At 33.1% G+C, this 25,407-nt stretch overlaps 1 protein-coding gene across 1 annotated transcript; it reads left to right on the top strand.

The window, feature by feature from the left end:
- Positions 1-1,168: 1,168 nt before the first annotated feature.
- On the top strand, positions 1,169-24,196 carry LOC139870130 (uncharacterized). The gene is made up of 8 exons (XM_071857979.1): positions 1,169-1,207; positions 1,324-2,413; positions 2,995-3,162; positions 17,126-17,157; positions 20,122-22,697; positions 22,773-22,915; positions 23,581-24,093; positions 24,186-24,196. Exons 1-8 carry the CDS (start codon positions 1,169-1,171, stop codon positions 24,194-24,196), a joined length of 4,572 nt encoding a protein of 1,523 aa, XP_071714080.1.
- The last annotated feature ends 1,211 nt before the right edge of the window (positions 24,197-25,407 follow it).

The raw sequence follows: 25,407 nt of genomic DNA, 5'->3' as shown, positions 1-25,407 counted from the left end.
AGAATTAAAATCGACAAACCGGTCATTAAACGGTAAAAACCCATTTTATAATAATAATATTACTTATATATATATTTGTATTTTTATAAAAGTAAACTAATATAGCGTTAAGCTTTGTTTAAAGATTTTCCCTGTGGAACGAACCGGACTTACTAAAAACTACACTACTGTACGATTAGGTACACTGCCTATAAGTGTTGTAGCAAGGTTTAAGTATATCCATTCTCTAAATAAATAAATATCTTGTGTAAAATTGTATCGTATTTAATAGTATTTTCTGCTAAAATATAAAGCTATTTTATATACACCTCGCATAACATCAACAGCTTCGATCTCGCTAGCCTGGGACTAACTGATTTTGTTGATATACACATTCGCAAGGCCACTGTTGCTATTTAAATCATTTGGAACCACCCCCTCCCCCCCATTTGCATGGCTACTGTTATTAGCATTATTTGGAACGCCACTGTTGTTGTTTGTATCATTTGGAACCACTACCCCCGCATTTGCATGGCTATTGTTACTTGTATTAATTGGTACATCTACCCCCAAGGCCGACCCTTCTATACCCGTAACCGCAAACTTCATTTGGTTGTTATTTCTTTTTTCAAACAAGAACTTGAAATGGCAGAAAGTTGCATGCTTGACTTCAATTGGGTCATCACTCTAATTCCCATTAATACTAAGACCTCGAATGTTGCGTTTTGAAAGCCTCCTTTTAATCATTGAATGGAAAAATTCCGAGTTCTCATCTCCATCGTGAATCCATTTAGCACGAGATTTTTGTTTGGCCATGTTTGTTTTATTTTATCTTTTTCTAACCATTTTTTTCTACAGTCTAACCAAAGCGCCCTCTCATCACTTGTGAGATCACGATCTTCTGCAATTAATTCCCAATCGATTGATTTTTTCTTTATCTCTTCAATCTCCATATCAATACTACCAAAGGTGACCCTAGTATGCATTTTTTCCATAGATAGTTCAATTTTGTGACAGACACATGCGGGTATTTATGTCCTTTCATAGATAAGTCTTTATGATATTTCTTTGAGTATAAGAAGTTTTGCAATCGGGGGTAAGATTGATAAATTCGGGTGGGTAAGAAGACTTATTTCTAATGAAAAACCTTCGTTCGTTGCCCTACAAGAAATGAAACTCCACCTTGTCGATGACACATGGATTTCTAAATTGTGGGGCTCACGCGAATGTAATTTCATCCAAAAGGCGATTGTCGGGAAATCGGGTGGGCAACTCTTGATATGGGATACATCTTTTTTGATGCGAATAGTGCTATCGAATTCGATTGTGTTATTGGGGTAAAAGGTACATGGAAACTGTTCGGGTGAAAAATTGAATGTCATTAACATATATGGCCCCCATGATGACCAAAACAAACAGAAACTATGGGACTCCCTCACGTGTCTACTTGGTCATAGTAATGAAGCATGGTTATTATGTGGCGATTTTAAGGAAGTACGTGATCAAAGTGAGAGACTCAACTGTGATTTTATTGAGTCAAGAGCTAAAAGGTTTAATGAATTCATTGATACTAACAATTTGATTGAGGTTCCTTTAGGTGGCAGAAATTTTACTCGTGTTAGTGAAGACGGACTTAAATTCAGCAAATTAGATAGATGCTTGGTAACTGATAAATTCTTCTCACTTTGGAAAGACTTATCAGCTATTGCAATCGAAAGAAAACATTCAGACCATTGTCCCATTATGTTAAGAGATGTAGTTCGTGACTTTGGTCCTAAACCGTTTAAAATTTTCGACGCATGGTTAGATGATGATGATGTTGATGAGGTTATCAAGGGGGCGTGGGCAAAATCTGTTCCATCAGTTGCAAGAAAAGATTGTGTTTTTCATAATAAACTCAAGAAAATTAAAGACGCTTTACGTGCATGGAGCCATAATAAATTTAACCAACTTGATAGTGAAATAGAGTTATTAAAAAATGCAGCCTTGAATCTGGAAATACAAGTCGAAATGGGTCAGCTGAACGATGATGATTACAATCATTGGAAAGAGTGTCGAAAACAATGGATTGACAAAGAAAAAATCAAGACAAGTATGCTTAAACAGAAATATAGAATTCGATGGATCCTTGATGGCGACGAAAACACAAAATACTTTAACTCGATGATTCGTAGAAAGAATAATAAATGCAACATCCGCGGTCTTGTAATTAACGGTATTTGGAATGACTCTCCAAATGATATTAAGTCATGTGCAGTCAACCACTTCAAAAACATCTTCAAAGAACAAAATGATTATAGGTCGAGCCTTGAAGACCTTGATTATCCTACACTTTCTGTTGATGATGCAACCGCACTCGAGGTCCCCTTTGATGAAACTAAAATACATAATGCTATCCTTGATTGTGGGAACACCAAAGCTCCAGGTCCCGATGGTTTTAATTTTCATTTTTTCAAAAAATATTGGGAAGTCATCAAAGTTGAACTAATCGAGGCGATTAAATGGTTTTGAGAAAAATCATAATTTTCTCGGGGGTGTAATGCTTCATTTGTCACATTAATCCCAAAGAAGACTGATCCTTTGGGCCTTAGTGACTACCGTCCGATTATCCTAATCGGTAGTTACTACAAGATAATTGGCAAATTACTTTCGAACCGACTTCGGAAAGTAATCCCTTCACCCGTGTGACATGAACAAAGTACGTTTCTTGAGGGTAGATTTATCTTAGATGGTGCCTTAGTGGTGAATGAATGCATTGATTTCCAAAAAGAAAAAAGCAAAGGGCATTCTATTTAAAGTCGACTTCGAAAAGGCATTTGATTGTCTCAATTGGAATTTCCTTCTAGAAGTAATGAAATCCATGGGGTTTGGAATGGCGGGATTGGATTCTTGCTTCATTGAGATCCGCTTCCATATATATTCTTATCAATGGATCCCCCACTAATGAGTTCGTGACAAGTCCGGGCGTAAGGCAAGGCGTCCCATTATCACCATTTTTATTTATTCTTGCGGCAGAGGAACTAAACATTCTTGCGAAAGCAGCTATCGAAAAAGGCTTGTTCAAAGGTGAAGAGATCGACAATGATAAAACTAACGTGTCACGCCTTCAATACGCGGAGGACACCATATACATCGGGGAATGGAATCATGAAAATCTCCATAATATCCATGATGTGTGCAGAGGTGAAATGTCCCGTTCTTATTGATTAAAAACATTCCATATTAATTGATTTTGTTGCGAGGTTTTGACCTCTATATGAGACGTTTTTCAAAGACTGCATTCATTTTAAAACAAACCATAACCTTTATTTCATCAATAAAGGTTTAAAAAGCTTTACGTAGATTATCAAATAATGATAATCTAAAATATCCTGTTTACACAAGACTATTACATAATGGTTTACAATACAAATATGTTACAATAAAATAAGTTTCTTGAATGCAGTTTTTACACAATATCATACAAGCATGGACTCCAAATCTTGTCCTTATTTAAGTATGCGACAGCGGAAGCTCTTAGTATTCACATGAGAATAAACATGCTTTAAACATCAACAAAAATGTTGGTGAGTTATAGGTTTAACCTATATATATCAAATCGTAATAATAGACCACAAGATTTCATATTTCAATAATACATCCCATACATAGAGATAAAAATCATTCATATGGTGAACACCTGGTAACCGACATTAACAAGATGCATATATAAGAATATCCCCATCATTCCGGGACACCCTTCGGATATGATATAAATTTTGAAGTACTAAAGCATCCGGTACTTTGGATGGGATTTGTTAGGCCCAATAGATCTATCTTTAGGATTCGCGTCAATTAGGGTGTCTGTTCCCTATTTCTTAGATTACCAGACTTAATAAAAAGGGGCATATTCGATTTCGATAATTCAACCATAGAATATAGTTTCACGTACTTATGTCTATTTTGTAAATCATTTATAAAACCTGAATGTATTCTCATCCCAAAAATATTAGATTTTAAAAGTGGGACTATAACTCACTTTCACAGATTTTTACTTCGTCGGAAGTAAGACTTGGCCACTGGTCGATTCACGAACCTATAACAAATATGTACATATATATCAAAGCATGTTCAAAATATATTTACAACACTTTTAATACATTTTGATGTTTTAAGTTTATTAAGTCAGCTGTCCTTGTTAGTAACCTACAACTAGTTGTCCACATTTAGATGTACAGAAATAAATCGATATATATTATCTTGAATCAATCCACGACCCAGTGTATACACGTCTCAGGCTAGATCTCAACTCAAAGTATATATATTTTTGGAATCCACCTCAACCCTGTATAGCTAACTCCAACATTACTACATATAGAGTGTCTATGGTTGTTCCAACTAATATATATACATGGGTCGATATGATATGTCAAAACATTTGCATACGTGTCTATGGTATCCCAAGATTACATAATATATTAGAATACATGTATAATACAATATAATTTAGCTAGTATATGATTTGTATAGATTTGTTAAACATTTTCCGTAGCTAAAAAGATCAAAAATATCCAATCTTGTTTTACCCATAACTTCTTCGTTTTAAATCCATTTTGAGTGAATCCAATTGCTATGGTTTCATATTGAACTTAAGTTTATGAATCTATACAGAAAAAGTATAAGTTTATAGTTAGAATTACAGGTTACAAGTTGTTTTTGTAAAGGTAGTCATTTCAGTCGAAAGAACGACGTCTTGATGACCATTTTGAAAAACATACTTCCACTTTGAGTTTAACCATGATTTTTGGATATAGTTTTATGTTCATAAGAAAAATCATTTTCCCAGAAGAACAACTTTTAAATCAAAATTTATCATAGTTTTTAATTATCAAACCCAAAACAGCCCGCGGTGTTACTACAACGGCGTATATCCGGTTTTACGGTGTTTTTTCGTGTTTTCCGGTTTTAAATCATTAATTTAGCATATCATATAGATATAGAATATGTGTTTAGTTGATTTTAAAAGTCAAGTTAGAAGGATTAACTTTTGTTTGCTTACAAGTTTAGAATTAACTAAACTATGTTCTAGTGATTTCAAGTTTAAACCTTCGAATAAGATAGCTTTATATGTATGAATCGAATGATGTTATTAACATCATTACTACCTCAAGTTTTCTGGATAAAACTACTGGAAATGAGAAAAATGGATCTAGCTTCAAAGGATCCTTGGATGGCTTGAAAGTTCTTGAAGTAGAATCATGACACAAAAACAAGTTCAAGTAAGATTTTCACTTGAAATAAGATTGTTATAGTTATAGAAATTGAATCTAAGTTTGAATATGAGTATTACCTTATATTAGAAAGATATTTTACTGTAAATAAGAAAGATTTCTTGAGGCTGTATGATCACTCTACAAGATTGGAAGTAAGCTAGCAAACTTGGAAGTATTCTTGATTTTATGAAATTAGAACTTATAGAATTTATGAAGAACACTTAGAACTTGAAGATAGAACTTGAGAGAGATCACTTAGTTGAAGAAAATTGAAGAATGAAAGTGTTTGTAGGTATTTTTTGTCGTTGGTATATGGATTAGATATAAAGGATGTGTAATTTTGTTTTCATGTAAATAAGTCATGAATGATTACTCATATTTTTGTAATTTTATGAGATATTTCATGCTAGTTGCCAAATTATGGTTCCTACATGTGTTAGGTGACTCACATGGGCTGCTAAGAGCTGATCATTGGAGTGTATATACCAATAGTACATACATCTAAAAGCTGTGTATTGTACGAGTACGAATACAGATGCATACGCGTAGAATTGTTGATGAAACTGAACTAGGTTGTAATTGTAAGCATTTTTGTTAAGTAGAAGTATTTTGATAAGTGTCTTGAAGTCTTTAAAAAGTGTATGAATACATATTAAAACACTACATGTATATACATTTTAACTGAGTCGTTAAGTCATCGTTAGTCATTACATGTAAATGTTATTTTGAAACCTTTAGGTTAACGATCTTGTTAAATGTTGTTAACCCATTTTTTATTATATCAAATGAGATGTTAAATTATTATATTATCATGATATTATGATATATTAATTTATCTTAATATGATATATATACATTTAAATATCGTTACAACGATAATCGTTATATATATGTCTCGTTTCGAAATTCTTGAGTTAGTAGTCTTGTTTTTACATATGTAGTTCATTGTTAACACACTTCATGATATATTTAAATATTATTTTATCATGTTAAATATAGTGTATCACTATCTTAATATGATACATATGTATTTAGTAGACGTTATCATAACGATAATCGTTATATATATCATTTCGAGTTTCTTAACTTAGTAATCTCATTTCTTATGTATATCACACATTGTTAATATATTTAGTGAGATACTTACTCATCATAATCCTATGTCAACCATATATATATATATATATATATATATATATATATATATATATATATATATATATATATATATATATATATATACCACAACATGTAGTTTTTACAATTTTGTAACGTTCGTGAATCACCGATCAACTTGGGTGGTCAATTGTCTATATGAAACTTATTTCAATTAATCAAGTCTTAACAAGTTTGATTGCTTACCATGTTGGAAATACTTAATCATGTAAATAACAATTTCATTTAATATATATATAAACATGAAAAAGTTCGGGTCACTACAAGAGGCGTATACGAAATAGTTATATTTTTATTACGAAATACTATTAAATACGATACAATTTTACACAAGTTATTTATTTATTTATAGAGTGGATATACCTAAACCTTGCTACAACACTTATAGGCAGTGTACCTAATCGTACAGTAGTGTAGTTTTTAGTAAGTCCGGTTCGTCCACAGGGAACTAGCCAAGTTTAACGCTATATTTTTAAAACTAAATTTGTATATAAATATAAGTAGTATTATTATTATAAAAGGAGGTTTTTACCGTTTAATGACCGGTTTGTCGATTTTAAAACTTTAGTCGCAGTTAAAACCTAATGTAAAATATTAAAAATAAAAATTAATTTAAAGAGTAAAGTAAATGACGATAATAAAATTGCGATAATTAAAAGTGCGATAAATAAAATGACAGTAAATAAAAGTTGCGATAATTAAAAAGTATGATAATTAAAAGTGCGATAAATAAAATGACAGTAAATAAAAGTGCGATAAAATATGAAATAAAGGAATTATGCTTATTTAAACTTCCATAATCATGATGTTTGACGTGTTGATTTTAGTTTATTACCATGGATTAATTGTCCTTTGTCCTGGATTATTCGATATGTCCATATGGTTTTTGTCTATAACAGTCCATCAGTCATAAATATAAATTGCGAGTGTCCTCGTCAAATTATTCTTATATCCGAAGTCAAATATTCCAACTAATTGGGGACTTAAACTATAATTACACCAATTTTCCTTGTATGTAATTCACCCCTGTTTTAATAAGTCCATTAACTATTAATCCATTTCCGTATCCGGTTAAATGAACGATTATTAGTACTTATAAATATCTCACCCATCGTGTCCGATCGAGTGTATGTGGTTATTTATAGGTACATCCAATTGTAATTTTTATATTAAATTAACGAACTATCATTCAATTAAACAAATATAAAGATCATTAATAGCCCATAGTCTAATTTCCACAAGTGTCGTTCTTTTGTCCAAACTCCAATTATGATACAAAGCCCAATTACCCCGTCTTTAATATTTAGCCCAACTTCACGATTACTTTGGCTTAAATAAGCATAATAATAACTTAGCTACGAGACATTAATTTAAAAAGGTTGAACATAACTTACAATGATTAATAATAACATAGCGTTACACGGACAGAATTTCGACGTACACACTTACAACATTCGCTAACATACTCTTATTATTATTAATCTTAAATTAAAATTATAATTATAATTATAAATCAATATTTTACGTATATATAAAAGAAAGAAAAGGGGTGTCTATTTCTCGATGCACTCTTCTCCTTTTATAGATATGAATATGCCTACTGTAAAAGAGTGGAAAGTGAGTTGTCTTCAATTGATTCAATTTCATTTTGTCGACATACATAATATTATTATATATTATAATTATATTATTATTATTATTATTATTATTATTATTATGAATTATATATATATTATATTATATTCTTGTGCATAGTTGACTTGTAATTTTAGCTTCGTTGCGTCGCGCGTTGTTAGTTGGCTCAGGTCCCGGTTCCGGATTTTCGAACGTCCTTGCGTACAATTTAATATCTTGTATTTTGCGTTTTGCGGCTCGTACTCTTGTAACTTTTAGACGTTTCTTATCAATAATTTGAACCACTTTGATTGTACTTTGTACTTTTTAGCTTTTTGGTCATTTGCGTCTTCAAATCGTCGAATCTGTCTTTTGTCTTCTCCTTTTATTATTTAAACGAATATTACTTGTAAATAGAACAATTGCAACTAAAAGCTTGTCTTTCTTGAGGGATAATGCTATGAAATATATGTTCGTTTTTAGCATTATCAAATATTCCCACACTTGAGCGTTGCTTGTCCTCAAGCAATATTGTCTTGAAATAAAAATACTAGAATCACTTCTTTATTCTTCACACTTTGTACATCAGTGATTTCTATATGGCGATATGAACAATGGTAGTAACGATGTGGTTTACAGTCCCACATGACTATGAAAATTTAGATCCTTTAGGAAATTGGATCTTTATGAAAATATTTGATCTTTTGAAAATTAAATCTAGCTTTTACCCTAGATAAGTTTTCCGGAATAACCCTTCACCGGTGTTTGCAAATTATTTTTGTGGGTTTGGTGGGTTTCAGATTTGAAAATTTTAGCTCAAAACTTATGGTTTTGTGTCACCCACTTGCTAACCTTGTATTGGGAAAGCAACACGTCCAGTATACTTGCTCCGTATATTACCTTTCGGTAAACTACCGTCCGGTTGTAAAGGAAAGCGTTGAACAAGCAACTGTTAAGGCAATGTCTAATGACATGCTTTTGATTATGGTCTATAACGTGTCGGATGCAATTACTATTCTTTGTAGGAGCAATAGTAAAGATCACCCTATAATTTTTCGGTCTGGTACAAGGTCCTGTCTTCGACCATGCTATGCAACCACCGTTCTTACGGTTGACACCCGATTTGGTTCAGGTGACCTAATGAATTTCTGGTGAATTCCTAGGATTTTACGTTCAACGGTAATGAATGCATTAAAAATGGGTTTTCAGAAAACAAATCGGTTTGTAATTTGATCAAAATATTTTCTCGTTCAAGCTCAAGTTTAGATATCATCGAATTCCATGAGTTTGTAATTCTCAATCTTTAAAAGTCAATCTCAAGGATTGAGTAATATCAGTCTTAAAAGCTGATTTTTGATCTTTAAGGAGATTATCCTTTCTGGGGATCTGATTTACTAGTCTTATAAGCTAATTTGCACGGTGCCCCCATTGTACGAGAAAGATCCTCTCATGGTTAGGATAAGTCTGACCACTTGGCGACCCTGTTTGATGCTGAGGTCCGTGGATTTCCAGCTGATTTTCGAGAAAACTTTTCAAGGTTTTTCGTAGACTCTACAACTGGTCTGGACGACAACTTCCTGACCTAAATCAAGAAGCGCGTTTCTTTTTCTCTCGGAAGACTTTACTTCCTTTTAAATTACAATAAACTGGGTAAACTGATAAATATCGTCCAAAACAAAAGTATCTTCAATTATTTGTACAAAAATATGTGATATATGTTCTAAATAACTTGGTAAATTTTTCTTACACTTGGCTTTTATTTTCCTTTCTTTGCCTTTTTATTTTCCTCTATTCCATTTTAAATGAATTCTAACATTTTGGGTTATTTCTCAATATATGTCCTTTCCGAGGTAACAATAATTTCAGTGTCAACACCTAGTTTTATTGTTCATAAATTTATATAAACATGATTTTGAGTTCATTTAATTGAAAATTTTGAAAAAATTTACTAGAATTGGTAGTCGGTATATAAGACTAGAGCTGTTCTTTATTATCTGAGAGCACTCGATTCTAATACAACTACTGCGTTACTAGTATTTTTAATGGTAACCAAGTGTATAAGTAAAAAATTTTAAAAATCCGAAAGAATTTAACCCCTTCCCACACTTAAGATCTTGCAATGCCCTCATTTGCAAGAAATCAGTAAAAATTTAAATTTATGAGGGTGATTAGTGTAGAAAAATGATTAAAAATACCGAGTTTGCAAACCTATTGTTTTATATCACATTTGATATTTTACGTCTTGTCGTTAAAATTAGTAGGTTTTGCTGAACTTAATGCCAGTTTTTGAAAGTGAGCTATTTTACCCTGTTTTGTACATAATATAAACTACAAACAAATAAATACATAATTTTTTTTTATATGTAAAACCTTTATTTATTAAAACAATTTAAATGAATAATTTTTAAAATTTTGTTTCCTTTTACTTTAGGTAGAGGTAGTTTCGGTACGTTTACCTAGTCCGTCCCTCGACAAAATTTTAAATTTTGTCATTTTAAAGTGATTGTTTTAAAAAGCAAAGATTTTCGGGGTTTTTTTTTTGTTTTTATTTTTGGCATACTTTAATTCAATAAGATTAAAAATAATGATAATAAAATTTCTCGTCCCTCCCTTGGGTAAAGCAATTTCGGTTCAACGACCTAGTTTTCAACTCACGACGAATTTTAGAAATCATATTTTTAATTTAATGAAATAAAGTAAATTTTTATTTTTAAATTCACACCAAACTTAAATTTAAAATGCATAAAATTAAAAATTCATATTATTAATATTTTTATACATACAAACTTATATTGAAAATATTAATTTTTAAAATATTTAAAAACTTAAATATTTTGATTTTAAAATTTTAAATTAATAATTTAATATTTATATATTAATTTTAAAAACAAGGTAAAAATTAACATTAAAAATCTTTTTGGTCTTTTATCCCACTTTAATCAATCAAATATTATCAAAAATATACGCCCCTCTTTTCGGTAAAGTAATTTCGGTTCCATAACCTAGTTTTACTCCTGATGAATTTCTGAAATATTTTGGGTTGATTGATTAAAGATATTTATACCTTAAGAATAAACGGTAAATTTCGCAGTGATGTAATAAATTTTTGTATGATATCAATAATTTCGGTTACGCATACCTAATTTTATTGAATACCAATTTAATACTTTATAGCGAACGATTCAGCGTTTATTATCAAAAGGTTAAAAGTAATAAAAATAAAAATAAAAATTGTACATACTTACCTGTGAGAAAGAATTCTCAGAGACCTGCTTTAGCCGACTCATAGGAGAGTCGTGTGATTTGGTTTTCCATAGCTACATAAGCGTAACCTCGATTCTTTAATAACTTTTCTTCTAAACATATGAACGGTCCTTCTCTGCATAGAGTAACAAATTCGGTATTTGAATATGTTTGATTGTTTGAACATTTACCTTCGTGTGACCATTTTCCGCATTTATGACATTTTTCAAGGTGTCGTGCTCTTCTTTTTGTTGCGGATTTTGATTTTCCTTTACCAAAATGTATCTTATGATGATCGTTCATGAGTTCTTTTCTTACTCCATCCATTTTGGCTCTTATGAAGGATACCACTTCACTCGGGAGCGTGTCATTATTACGTTTAGTAATCAAAGAGTGTAGTAGTAGACCATGGTTCGGATCAAAGGAATTCTTCATCTTGTAAAACCTAAAAAAAAATAAAAATTCAGAATGGAGGGAGAAGACTAGTTCTTTAGGGTCTGCTAGGGAAATACCATTCGGATTCCATTCTCGAGAACTACATGAAAACAGAATATCTAACTGTAACAGAAATACATATTACCCTAAAAAGATTCGAATCTTCCCACACTTAGTTAGCTGTGGTATCGAAATTGTGATTAACTTCATCTTCAACTTTCATTGGATTATCTATGTAATGTTTAACTCTGTGAACATTAACCTTAAATTCAATCTCATTTGAATTTATTAATTCTACTGTTCCATATGGGAAAACTCTTTTGACTATGAATGGTCCAGACCATCTTGATTTCAATTTTCCAGGAAATAGCTTGAATCGTGAATTGAAAAGAAGAACTATGTCTCCTTCTTTAAATTCTTTTAAACTTCTGATTCTTTTATCATGCCATTTCTTTGTTCTTTCTTTATAGATTAACGAATTTTCGTATGCTTCATGTCTTAATTCTTCTAATTCATTTAGTTGACTTAACCGTAGACGTCCATCTTCATGCAAATCAAGATTACATGTCTTCAAAGCCCAAAATGTTTTATGTTCAATTTCTACTGGAAGGTGACATGCTTTTCCGTAAACGAGTCTAAAAGGTGTGGTTCCAATTGGAGTTTTGTAGGCTGTTCTAAAAGCCCAGAGTGCATCCTCCAATTTCATGGACCATTCCTTCGGATTTGATCCTACGGTTTTCTCTAGAATACGTTTTAAAGCTCGGTTGGTATTTTCAACTTGTCCACTTGTTTGTGGATGATAAGCGGTTGAGATTTTATGAGTTACTCCATATCTTTTGAGAACTTTTTCAAGTTGATTATTACAAAAATGAGTACCCCGATCACTTATTAAAGCTTTCGGTGTTTCAAACCTAGCAAATAGACGTTTTAAAAAGTTGACTACAACTCGTGCATCGTTAGTTGGGAGAGCTTGTGCTTCCGTCCATTTAGATACATAATCAATGGCAACGAGAATGTAGAGATTATTATGAGATTTTGGAAATGGACCCATGAAGTCAATACCCCAAACGTCAAATACTTCACATACTTGAATGACATTTTGTGGCATTTCATCACGTTGACTTATTTTTCTGGTCCTTTGACAAGCATCACAGGATTTGCAAAGAAGGTGTGCGTCTTGGAAAATTGTAGGCCAATAGAATCCAGCGTCATAGACTTTTCTTGCTGTGAGTTGAGGCCCATAATGTCCTCCTGTTGGTCCTATGTGACAATGGTTTAAGATTTGACTAGCTTCATCTCCGAATACGCATCGGCGTATTATTTCATCGGGACAAATTTTAAACAAATGTGGATCTTCCCAGAAATAGTGTTTTATATCACTAAAGAATTTCTTTCGTTTTTGGTACGACAACCCTTTTTCAAGGAATCCACATACTAAGTAGTTTGCATAGTCTGCAAACCATGGAATTTCACTATAATCTATCTTTAATAGATATTCATCAGGAAAGTATCTTGTATGGCTGATTCATTTAGAACTTCTAATTCGGGATTTTCAAGACGAGAAAGATGATCAGCTGCGAGATTTCCTGCTCCCCTTTTATCTCGGATTTCAATATCGAACTCTTGTAAGAGTAAGATCCAACGGATTAATCTTGGTTTGGAATCTTGTTTTGAAAATAGGTAACTAAGAGCAGAATGGTCGGTATAGACCACCGTTTTAGCTAGAACGAGATATGAACGAAATTTGTCAAAAGCAAAGACAATAGCAAGGAGTTCTTTTTCAGTAGTTGTGTAATTCGTTTGTGCTCCTTGTAACGTCTTACTAGCATAATAAATAGGTTGAAATCGTTTTTCAATCATTTGTCCTAAAACGGCTCCCAATGCAAAATCACTTGCATCGCACATGAGTTCAAACGGTAGACTTCAATTTGGAGTTATCATGATCGGCGCATTAGTGAGTTTTTCTTTAAGAATATTAAAAGATTTGATGCATTCATCTGAAAAGATGAATGGAGCATCCTTTTCTAGGAGTTTATTCATAGGAGTGACAATTTTAGAAAAATCTTTTATGAAATGTCGGTAAAAACCGGCATGCCCTAGAAAACTCCTAACTCCTCTAACATTGGTGGGATGTGAAAGTTTAGCAATTACATCTACTTTAGCTCTATCCACTTCAATTCCTTCCTTTGAAATTTTATGACCAAGAACGATGCCTTCTTTAACCATGAAATGACATTTCTCCCAATTAAGAACTAGATTTGATTGTTCGCATCTAATTAGCATTCGTTCAAGATTAACTAGACATGATTCAAATGTATCACCGAAGACTGAAAAGTCATCCATGAAAACTTCCATGCATTCTTCTATCATGTCGTGAAAAATCGCCATCATGCACCTTTGAAAGGTTGCAGGGGCGTTGCAAAGTCCAAATGGCATGCGTTTGTAAGCAAAAGTACCATAAGGGCACGTAAATGTGGTTTTCTCTTGATCCTCGGGTGCTATTGGAATTTGAAAGTATCCGGAAAAACCGTCAAGAAAACAATAGTAACTATTCCCGGCTAATCTTTCCAACATTTGATCAATGAAAGGTAAGGGAAAGTGATCTTTTCTGGTGGCGTCATTTAATTTTCTATAATCAATACAAACACGCCATCCTGTTACAGTCCTAGTAGGAATAAGCTCATTTTTTTCATTTGTGATGACAGTCATTGTGATGACCCGGAAATTTCTGACCAAATTTAAACTTTATCTTTAAATGATTTAATGTTTTCGACACGATAAGCAAAGTCTATGAAGTTGAATCTCAAAATTTTAGAACTGTTTCATGTATTAAATTACATTTGACTGCTCTCGACGATTCATGAACAATTATATGTATGTATATGTATATATGTACAAGTAAAAACGACTTTCCTACCGTAAAACACTATTTGCTACAGTAAAATGACTTTGCTACAGTAAAACACTATTTGCTACAGTGAAAACCGTATTTTGCTACAGTGATACAGTAAAACACTATTTGCTACAGTAAAACACTATTGCTACAGTGAAAACCGTATTTTGCTACAGTGATACAGTGAAACCGTATTTCGCTACAGTGCTACAGTGAAAAGACTTTGCTACAGTGATTTGCTACAGTATGGAGCGGAATTAAGAAACGCATTCCGGTAAGGTTGGAGCTTGACAAACGGGGTATCGACTTGCACTCTGTTAGATGTCCGGTGTGTGATGATGACATAGAAAGTGTAGATCATTGTTTGGTGTTTTGCAAATTCTCATTGGAAATATGGAATCGTGTTCATCGTTGGTGGAAGCTTGGTCAATTCTCTAATTATAGCACAAACGAAATTTTGCGTGGTAAAGTTAGCTCTTCAATCACTTTGTCAAAGTTCGGTAGTGAAATTTGGCAAGCGGTTGAATGGGTTAGCGCTTACTACATTTAGAAGAATCGTAATAATGTAGCCTTCAACAACAAATCTTGGAGCATTCCGGTTGCAATAAACGAGATCCAAATTAGATAATTCGAGTGGATATCGCATTGATCGAAAGGAAGAAAACTTGATTGGTTAACGTGGATTAGTGATCCTAGTATTTATCTTACAAGCATGTAACATGTATAGTATTCTCGTGGTAATTGCTTGCTAACTCCGCAAGCATGTAGCTTTTTGATTTTTATTTCGCGTATGGTTAATGTGCGTGGGGGTGTTTTTTCCCATTGCGCTTATCGTGTACTCTCGTTGATATAATAATATTCGTCTTGCTTTTCAAAAAAAGGCATGAATTATGAAATACATACAACACTAATTTGTCACCCACGTGACCGAGTCTGAAACCATTATCGTCGTTAACAACAACATCTTCGCCACCATCGTCATCGTTTCGATTTAGGGTTTGTTTTAGGGTTTGTCTACGGTGGCGCTGGACGGAATTACCAGCAGGGGTGGTGAACTTTATCGAGTTCACTATATCTCTTAATCCTTATCAGATTTGAGTCAGATCTTGAAATAATATCTGGTGATTTGAATGGCCACCACCGAGCGAAAATGATTTGTTCATGGCGATTCTTTCAACTGAAAAATACCACAAAACACCACGATTTCTTTAATTTTTTTTTGTGTTGATATATACACATTTCTCTGGTGTCTCGTTTGTAAATATTACTTATGAAAAGGCATGATATATAAATCAGGAATAGTGATAGATTGTCGGTGATTCATTGGTACCTTTCTTTCTATAATTAAAAGGTTAGCTGGTTAGGTGGTGCTAAAGGTTAGATGATGATGATAAAAAGTAAAGTAATTAAAAAGTTAAATGATTAGAATAAAAAAAAATAGGTGGTGCTAGGTGTGTATATTTTAAAAGGTAGAGGAACGAAATAAGTGAGTGAAGAGATAAAAGACCCAATGACAAATATGCCCTCACATGCCTGACACATGTGTAGTGACCCGAACTTTTCCATATTTTTATATATTAAATGAAATTGATATTTACATGATTAAATTTTTCCAACATGTTAAGCAATCAAACTTGTTAAGACTTGATTAATTGAAATATGTTTCATATAGACAATTGACCACCCAAGTTGACCCGCGATTCACGAACGTTAAAACTTGTAAAAACTATATGATGACATATATATGGATATATATATAGTTAACATGATATTATGATAAGTAAACATATCATTAAGTATATTAACAATGAACTACATATGTAAAAACAAGACTACTAACTTAATGATTTTGAAACGAGACATATATGTAACGATTATCGTTGTAACAACATTTAAATGTATATATATCATATTAAGATATATTAATATATCATAATATCATGATAATATAATAATTTAACATCTCATTAGATATAATAAACATTGGGTTAACAACATTTAACAAGATCATTAACTTAAAGGTTTCAAAACAACATTTACATGTAACGACTAATGATGACTTAACGACTCAGTTAAAATGTATATACATGTAGTGTTTTAATATGTATTCATACACTTTTGAAAGAATTCAAGACACTTGTCAAAATACTTCTACTTAACAAAAATGCTTACAATTACATCCTCGTTCAGTTTCATCAATAATTCTACTCGTATGCACCCGTATTCGTACTCGTACAATACACATCTTTTAGATGTATGTACTATTGGTATATACACTCCAATGATCAGCTCTTAGCAGCCCATTTGAGTCACCTAACATATGTGGGAACCATCATTTGGCAACTAGCATGAAATATCTCATAAAATTACAAAAATATGAGTAATCATTCATGACTTATTTACATGAAAACAAAATTACACATCCTTTATATCTAATCCATATACCAACGACCAAAAACACCTACAAACACTTTCATTCTTCAATTTTCTTCATCTAATTAATCTCTCTCAAGTTCTATCTTCAAGTTCTAAGTGTTCTTCATAAATTCTACAAGTTCTAGTTTCATAAAATCAAGAATACTTCCAAGTTTGCTAGCTTACTTCCAATCTTGTAGAGTGATCATCCAACCTCAAGAAATCTTTCTTATTTACAGTAAGATATCTTTCTAATACAAGGTAATACTCATATTCAAACTTTGATTCAATTTCTGTAACTATAACAATCTTATTTCGAGTGAAAATCTTACTTGAACTTGTTTTCGTGTCATGATTCTGCTTCAAGAACTTTCAAGCCATCCAAGGATCCTTTGAAGCTAGATCCATTTTTCTCATTTCCAGTAGCTTTATCCAGAAAACTTGAGGTAGTAATGATGTTCATAACATCATTCGATTCATACATATAAAGCTATCTTATTCGAAGGTTTAAACTTGTAATCACTAGAACATAGTTTAGTTAATTCTAAACTTGTTCGCAAACAAAAGTTAATCCTTCTAACTTGACTTTTAAAATCAACTAAACACATGTTCTATATCTATATGATATGCTAACTTAATGATTTAAAACCTGGAAACACGAAGAACACTGTAAAACCGGACATACGCCGTCGTAGTAACACCGCGGGCTGTTTTGGGTTAGTTAATTAAAAACTATGATAAACTTTGATTTAAAAGTTGTTCTTCTGGGAAAATGATTTTTCTTATGAACATGAAACTATATCCAAAAATCATGGTTAAACTCAAAGTGAAAGTATGTTTTCTAAAATGGTCATCTAGACGTCGTTCTTTCGACTGAAATGACTACCTTTACAAAAACGACTTGTAACTTATATTTCCGACTATAAACCTATACTTTTTATGTTTAGATTCATAAAATAGAGTTCAATATCAAACCATAGCAATTTGATTCACTCAAAACGGATTTAAACTGAAGAAGTTATGGGTAAAACGAGATTGGATAATTTTTCTTGTTGTAGCAACGTGAAAATTGGTAACAAATCTATATTAATCATATCCTAGCTAACTTATATTGTATTATACATGTATTCTAATATATTATGTAATTTTGGGATACCATAGACACATATGCAAATGTTTTGACATATCATATCGACCCATGTGTATATATTATTTGGAACAACCATAGACACTCTATATTCAGTAATGTGGGAGTTAGCTATACAGGGTTGAGGTTGATTCCAAAAATATATATACTTTGAGTTGTGATCTAGCCTGAGACGTGTATACACTGGGTCATGGATTGATTCAAGATAATATATATCAATTTTTTTCTGTACATCTAACGTTGGACAACTAGTTGTAGGTTACTAACGAGGACAACTGACTTAATAAACTTAAAACATCAAAATGTATTAAAAGTGTTGTAAATATAATTTGAATATACTTTGATATATATGTACATATTTGTTATAGGTTCGTGAATCGACCAGTGGCCAAGTCTTACTTCCCGACGAAGTAAAAATCTGTGAAAGTGAGTTATAGTCCCACTTTTAAAATCTAATATTTTTGGGATGAGAATACATGCAGGTTTTATAAATGATTTACAAAATAGACACAAGTACGTGAAACTACATTCTATGGTTGAATTATCGAAATCGAAAATGCCCCTTTTTATTAAGTCTGGTAATCTAAGAATTAGGGAACATACACCCTAATTGACGCGAATCCTAAAGATAGATCTATTGGGCCTAACAAACCCCATCCAAAGTACCGGATGCTTTAGTACTTCGAAATTTATATCATATCCGAAGGGTGTCCCGGAATGATGGGGATATTCTTATATATGCATCTTGTTAATGTCGGTTACCAGGTGTTCACCATATGAATGATTTTTATCTCTATGTATGGGATGTATATTGAAATATGAAATCTTGTGGTCTATTGTTACGATTTGATATATATAGGTTAAACCTATAACTCACCAACATTTTTGTTGACGTTTAAAGCATGTTTATTCTCAGGTGAATACTAAGAGCTTCCGCTGTTGCATACTAAAGTAAGGACAAGATTTGGAGTCCATGTTTGTATGATATTGTGTAAATACTGCATTCAAGAAACATATGTCGATGTAATATATTTGTATTGTAAACCATTATGTAATGGTCGTGTGTAAACAGTATATTTTAGATTATCATTATTTGATAATCTACGTAATGCTTTTGAAACCTTTAATGATAAAATAAAGGTTATGGTTGTTTTAAAAATGAATGCAGTCTTTGAAAAACGTCTCATATAGAGGTCAAAACCTCGCAACGAAATCAATTAATATGGAACGTTTATAATCAATATGAACGGGACATTTCAACACGCCTGGCACATGCCTTGCAGTTAATGAAGATATCACGTCTGTCATGAAATTGGATTGTCGAGTGCATACTAAGGGACTAAAAATGTTAAATAATCGAGTATGGACTATCCATGTGGTTTTTGACAAACACAAGGACCATCCGTGTAATTTTGTATTTATAAAACCTGCATAATTTTTTAAAATTAAAAGATTGGCGCAAAAGCCAACACATAAACACTCATCACCTTCATTTCGTTGAAGAAAACCAAGCAAAACCCACATGACTCACTTTTCCCCATACTCAACTTTCAGGTCAATCACTTGTACATTCTGCATCTTCACTTGTACCTTCACACTCACCTCTTCAAATCCCCAATTGTTAATCCAAAACCAACACCACAGTTCAAGAAATTGCAGAACCCCGAGGTACATACAATACAATAATTATAATTATACTAGTGTAATGTATATCTATAGCTATAGCTATAGCTATAGCTATATGAATGTGAATTGCTGTTCCCAATTTTTATGTCTCTTATTTTCTTGCTTCCCCTTAAAGCAATTTTTGTTGTCTAATTTCATGAAACAAAACCCTAGAAAAAAAATTCAATCCCAAAACCGAGCCCTAATTTTTGCAAATGCCAATATTAGGGCACAATTACATACACAAACAATATCTATTCTTCTTGATATCTATTCTTGTTTTTGTTGTTAATGGTTTAAACAATGAAGGTCTTGTTTTACTTTCATGGCTTCATACATCACCATCATTATCAAGTTCAAATCTTTTTCCTAAAATTTGGAACCAATATGATGAAAACCCATGTAATTGGTCTTATATTACTTGTTCATCACAAAAATATGTGACACAAATTAATATTGATTCTATTGAATTAGCCCTTCCATTTCCTAGTAACCTTTCATCACTTAAGTATCTTGATACTTTTGTGGTATCTGGTACTAATTTGACTGGGAACATACCTGATGAAGTTGGTGACTGTAATGCACTCCAAGTGTTTGATGTAAGTTTCAATAGTCTTGTGGGTGGGATTCCATTAACTATTGGTAAGCTTTTTAATCTTCAAGATTTGGTATTAAACTCAAATCAACTCACTGGTGTGATTCCACCACAGATTGGTAACTGTTCTAGTTTGAAAAATCTTGTTCTGTTTGATAATTATTTAACTGGTGAGATTCCTGTTGAGATTGGGGATCTTGGAATGTTGGAAGTTATTAGGGTTGGTGGGAACAAAGATTTATCTGGAAACATCCCTTATAAGTTGGGTAACTGTAAAAATTTGCAAGTTTTAGGGCTTGCAGTTACTAAAATTTCAGGGTCTATTCCTAGATCTTTAGGTAGTTTAAGCAAGCTTGAAACTTTATCAGTTTATACAACTTTGATTAGTGGTGAGATCCCAAAAGAAATTGGAAACTGTTCTGAACTTATAGATTTATATTTATATGAAAATGATCTTTCTGGTTCACTCCCATCTGAGTTGGGAAATTTAGTCAAGTTAGAGAAGATGTTACTGTGGCAAAATAATTTTGTGGGGTCCATACCTATAGAGATAGGAAACTGTAAAAGTTTGCAAATTATCGATCTTTCTTTAAATTTTATCTCTGGTTCGATTCCTTCTTCACTTGGAAATTTGGCTAATCTTGAAGAGTTGATGTTGAGTAACAACAATCTTTCGGGGTCAATCCCGCCCGTTCTTTCGAAATGTACTCATTTGATACAACTGCAGCTGGATAGAAACGGGTTATCGGGTTCGATCCCGGTCGAGATCGGGATGTTAGAGGAGTTATCGGTGTTCTTTGCATGGCAGAACCAATTAGAAGGAAATATACCTTCAACAATTGCAGGTTTAAAAAGTTTACAATCACTTGATTTATCTCATAATTTTCTCAATGGTAGTTTACCTTCTGGTTTATTTGACTTGAAGAATTTAACGAAAGTACTCTTGATATCGAACTCTATTTCGGGTCCAATCCCGTCTTCTTTAGGTAACTGTAGTTCACTCATTAGATTAAGGCTAGTAAATAACAAAATTAGTGGTTCAATTCCTAAAGTAATCGGGTTTCTTGAAAATCTTGATTTTCTTGATATATCTGAAAACAATCTCACTGGATTAATCCCAGATGAAATTGGAAATTGCTCACATCTTCAAATGTTGAACCTTAGCAATAACTCTCTTTCTGGCCCTTTACCTAGTTCACTTGCTTTTTTACCCAATCTTCAAGCTTTAGATGTTTCAAACAATCAGTTTTCGGGTCAAATTCCTGAAAGTTTTGGTCAACTTTCGGTCATCAACCGTTTTTCAGTTAGTGGGAACTCGTTATCGGGACCCATTCCTTCAACTCTGGGTCGTTGTTCAAATCTACAGTTACTTGATCTTAGTAACAACCGACTTTCGGGTAACATTCCTGTTGAGCTTTTCAGTTTAGTTTCATTAGATATTGCTCTCAATCTAAGTTGGAATTCATTTAATGGAACAATCCCACCTCAAATTTCTTCATTAAACAAGCTTTCAACGTTAGATCTTTCACATAACACGTTTACGGGTGACTTAATGGTACTATCCTCCCTCGTAAATCTCGTCTCTTTAAACGTTTCCTACAACAATTTCACCGGTTTTTTACCCGACACCAAGCTGTTTCGACAGTTATCTGACCAAGAATTAGCGGGAAACAACGGGCTATGCCCGTTGGGATTTAAGTCATGTTTTCTCGGTCAACATGAGTCTAACAAAAAGGGATTTGGTCAATCTAAGAAGCTAAAAGTTGCTATTGCTTTATTATCATTAGCAGCTGTGTTATTAGTAATACTTGGTGCGATAGCTGTTTACCGGGTCCCGAAAGGTAAACCGCAAGATACCGATTCCGAAACGGGAAACTTTAGTTCATCAAATTGGAAATTCACACCGTTTCAAAAGCTTAGTTTCACCATAGACCAAATATTAAGATCTTTGGTTGACACCAATGTGATCGGAAAAGGGTGTTCGGGTGTAGTTTATCGCGTAGATCTCGATCGCGGTGAAGCGATTGCCGTTAAAAAACTATGGCCCACAACAATGGCTGCCACGTATTGTGACAATGATCGAGCACCTTCGAGTACTGTTCGCGATTCTTTTTCGACTGAAGTTAAAACGTTAGGGTTAATTCGTCACAAGAATATAGTTCGGTTTTTAGGGTGTTGTTGGAACCGAAACACGAGGTTGCTTATGTATGATTACATGCCTAATGGTAGTTTAGGTAGTTTGCTACATGGAAATAGTGGTTGTTGTTTAGAATGGAATTTAAGGTATCAGATAATATTGGGTTCGGCTCAAGGATTGGCTTATTTACACCATGATTGTGTTCCTCCAATTGTTCATAGGGATATTAAGGCAAATAATATACTCATCGGGCTCAATTTTGAACCTTATATTGCTGATTTTGGCCTTGCGAAACTTGTCGATGATAGAGATTTTGCTCGGTCTTCAAGCACGGTTGCTGGTTCGTTTGGCTACATCGCACCAGGTTAGTTCCATCATGTCTGAAATATCCTTGTTGACCAATTAATTTAAGACTTCAAAGTAATTCGAGTTGACTTCAAATATAAACTTGAAAAATATATCGAGTCACAGTTTATTGTGATCATGGTTGCAAACGACCCTGTCTCGTGCCGTTGCGGCGGTTTGGTGACTAGCCCGTCCCGTGTCGACCGTTTTGGTCAAAAGTACAAATCAGTGACTATCGGTCAAAAGTCAAAAAGTACACATTAGTGACTATCGGTCAAAAGTTGGGTCAGGGTCGGGAAAAGTCGGTTAAAAGTCAGAAAGTTAGTCAAATCAGTTAAAATGGTCATATATTTTTTTATTTTTTTATTTATTTTTCTTTTTTGTAAAAAAGTAACTGTGATTGCGATTATAGGTACAAATTAGTCGAAGAAAGTTTTGTCTTTAACATATGTATATAAATGTTTATTTATATTTTTAAAATCAAAACACTGGTCAACGACCGTCTCGACCCTATCTTAACTGTCTCGACCCATTAAGGTCCCGACCGTCCCCACCGTTTTTCAACCTTGATTGTGATCTTGAAAAGCATAACTAGTCAAGTATTACATTTTCAGGGTTATTAAATATTTAAACGTCGTCATAGTTTTATTTTGTCGAAAATAATTATTTATAATATATTTGCAGAGATCGGGTACATGATGAAAGTAACAGAAAAGAGCGACGTGTACAGCTTTGGCGTAGTTATGCTAGAAGTACTAACCGGAAAGCAGCCAATCGATCCCACCATAGAAGACGGGCTGCACATTGTGGATTGGGTTAGACAAAAACGAGGTGGGGTCGAAGTTTTGGACATAAGCTTACAGGCCCGGCCCGAACCTGAGCTCGAAGAGATGATGCAAACGATTGGTGTGGCCTTACTTTGTGTTGCACCAGCACCTGATGATCGGCCGTCAATGAAAGACATCGGAGCGATGTTAAAGGAGATTAGACTAGATAGAGAAGAGGGTTCAAAATCCGAGCCTACGATGGCCCACAAAGGGTCGTTGGATAAAGATGTTAAAGGTCAAGAAGAGCGTGAGGTGAGTGTGGGCCCGTCGAAGGATGCAATGAAGTCGTTGTACATTGAAAGTAATAACTCGAGCTTCTCTGCTTCATCGCTGTTGTATTCTTCCTCGTCGAATGCTGGTAAAAATGGAAGTTAGTAGATGGTGCGACTTACTGTTTTAGAGATTTGATTGTAGAGTTTTTTTTAGTTTTTTTAGTTTTTTCATGTTATTTGGATAAAATAGGCAAGAAATAACAGGAGTTTGTGTGCTCTGATGTCTCTAGTTTCTTGTTTTCTTATTTTTTTTTGTACGAAAATTCAAGAACTTGAAACCTATGCAGTTATTTTTTTTATATATATTTTCTCATACGATAACAATGGCAAAAATGTAAGAAACTAGAGTTGGATCAGCCCGCGCGATGCGGCGGGACTTTTCGGGTTGCATATCCATATTTAACGTAGAGCTATGTATTTACAGAATTAAAAACGTGTTGTTGCGGGCGTGTTTGGATATAAGTGCGTAGTACCTAGTATACTTAATGGTGTGCGCTTTTTTGACGCCGGGAAAATTGCGTAGAAAGGGGGAAGGAACTTTCGATATGGTGTAGTTAGTTTGGGTTGTTTATCGTACGTGTATATATATGTATGTCAAATAGCCCGAAATATTTAGTTTTTTAGCAAGAGTCCGTTTCGCGTCTAGTTAGTTGTGTTGCGTTCGTAAAATTATTTCGAGTTGAACGGTGATGTCGCAGAAATTTAACTCTTGGCGAGCGAGAAGATACGGCCCGTTAAAAATTTTGGTGGGCTTTGTTTAATTTTTTTTTTATTAATAAAATAGGTTTTTTACACTTTTTAAATTTGACGTAATTTGAGTGGTTGTTTTGAATTTTTTTTTTTTTTTTGATGTCGTTTCATTATTATTGAACGACCAAAGTTAGGTTGTGGTTTAGTATATATAGAAAATAGAAAATAGAAAGAGAACATAAATATATTATGTAAGAAATAGGAAGAGGAGAATAAAAATATGACTAACATTTATTTGCAGATCAAAGTTGGCTTAGGTTTAGTTGGTACAAAATTCAGTTGGAAATGAATAGGAGAAATTTGATTGACCGATGATACAATGGTACAATGTACTTTTGTACAAAGTCACTTATCAATTTCGTGGTATACGAAAGTGGAGAAGGCAAGCCTTCTATGATCTTACTTTGGCTTCTCAATTGAATATACCAAAAGACTTTCATCAAATACGAATTTAACAAACACAAATTCAAAAATTGATACTTAACAATCAAATATAGTGAACAACACGTAATACTATACAGAAAAATGAATAATGAAAAACCACCTTCGTGGTCCAACGGTTCAACCCCAATACCTCGAGTATTGGGCACGGTTGAGGTCATGGGTTCGATCCCCGACTCTGTAAAAAGTCCGTGAGGGAGGTTTTACCGACCCATACACAG

This window comes from Rutidosis leptorrhynchoides, chromosome 10 (assembly GCF_046630445.1).
Source record: "Rutidosis leptorrhynchoides isolate AG116_Rl617_1_P2 chromosome 10, CSIRO_AGI_Rlap_v1, whole genome shotgun sequence".
NCBI lineage: Eukaryota > Viridiplantae > Streptophyta > Magnoliopsida > Asterales > Asteraceae > Rutidosis > Rutidosis leptorrhynchoides.
Note: the sequence above shows the minus strand (reverse complement) of the source record. Positions and strands in the feature narration are given on the sequence as shown.